General features: G+C 47.5%; 1 protein-coding gene across 1 annotated transcript in view; it reads left to right on the forward strand.

Moving 5' to 3' along the window:
* LOC107709403 (solute carrier family 12 member 9-like) overlaps positions 1-1,462 on the forward strand; it is a gene marked incomplete at its 5' end in the record, with an annotated part of 5,515 nt that extends 4,053 nt beyond the window's left edge. The window contains one exon of the mRNA XM_016513856.1: positions 142-1,462. Within this exon, the coding sequence (XP_016369342.1) occupies positions 142-1,031 (890 nt within the window). The remainder of the gene's footprint in view (positions 1-141) is intronic.
* Between the last annotated feature and the right edge of the window lie 6 nt (positions 1,463-1,468).

A 1,468-nucleotide genomic window follows, 5' to 3' on the forward strand; every position in this document is an offset into this window, starting at 1 on the left:
ATATATATATATATATATATATATATGTGTATTTTGTTTTTTATTTATTTTTATATATTTATATTTATGTATTTTATTTATTTAAATTTTTTTGTTTATTAATTCGTTTTTATTTATTTAGTTTTGTGTTATCATCCACAGGCGGTATGAGACCCAACACTCTGGTTTTGGGTTTCTATGACGACGCGCCGCCTCAGGACCAGCTGCAGGACTCCGCCCTGTCGATGTGCAGATTCTCTGAGAGCTCCGCTCAAGTCGACGACCCCGAAGATCCGAACGACCCGCCCTTCCATTTCCCGCCAGTGCGAGGGGGCGTGTCTGTGGGCAGGGACGGGAAGTCTCTGGGGCCTCAGGAGTACGTGTGCATCATCGCAGACGCAGTGAAGATGCTGAAGAACGTGGCGTTGGTGCGATATTTCGGTCAGTTCGATCGTACGCAGGCGCTCCAGGGGCCCGTATTCGTCGACGTGTGGCCGGTGAATCTCCTGCGACCCGACAGCGCCGCGTATGTCGACACGTGCTCGCTTTTTTTGCTTCAACTCGCGTGCATTCTCAACATGACGAGGGCGTGGCAGAAAGCAAAGCTCCGCCTCTTTTTATGCGTGGAGGAGGGGCGGAGCCTTAAAGGCACGGAACAGAAACTCAAACATCTTTTGAAAGATCTCCGAATGAAGGCGGACATCTGCACGGTTCCCTGGGATTCCCAAGTCACGCTTCATTGGCAGCGGCAGACGCGATCGGAAAACATCGAAGAGATTGATAGCGAAGAGGGTGAAGACGATAAAGGGTTCGCGAATAGTTTCCCTAGCAACACCTCGCGAGTGTCAGACGAGTATTTACAAGCGGTTAACAAACTCATTCTGGACCAGACGCTCCGCCCACCTGCTGTCCGCTTCCTGTATTTGCCCCGGCCCCCCGCCGACACCAGCCGTTACCATGACTACCTGCATCAGCTAGAGCTGCTCACGCGTAACCTGGGTCCGACCCTCCTGATTCACGGGGTCACGCCGGTCATCACCACTGACCTTTGACCTTCAGTTCCTAATCACATAAACGGATAAAAGATACAAGGCGCGTTCGGTTTATTATTTTCCACTTTTTTGTGCACTTCACATGTTTACTTCGGAAGATTTACACGATGTTATGGATCACGAGAAAACATTCACCCATTCCACCCATTCCATTCCGGTTCTTCCATCTCTCGGATTGTAACAATGTAACGAGTGGAATTCCTGGAATTCCAGAATGTTGCCGCTTGATATTCCGGTGCTGTTCCTGAATGCCAACAAAGACTGGAATGTTTTACGATGTTTTTATGACACTCCAGACGTATTTTGCATTACAACAAAAGTACAAAGATTTGTGAGTGTGTTTGTTTACTTGATGCAATAATAATAATGTTTTTTGCGGCCAAGACGAATCTCTTGCCTTCAGCGGTACCACTGAGTTTTACAGTTTTATTGACACC

The sequence above is a fragment of the Sinocyclocheilus rhinocerous genome, unplaced genomic scaffold (genome assembly GCF_001515625.1).
Source record: "Sinocyclocheilus rhinocerous isolate Xijiao unplaced genomic scaffold, SAMN03320098_v1.1 scaffold3493, whole genome shotgun sequence".
NCBI lineage: Eukaryota > Metazoa > Chordata > Actinopteri > Cypriniformes > Cyprinidae > Sinocyclocheilus > Sinocyclocheilus rhinocerous.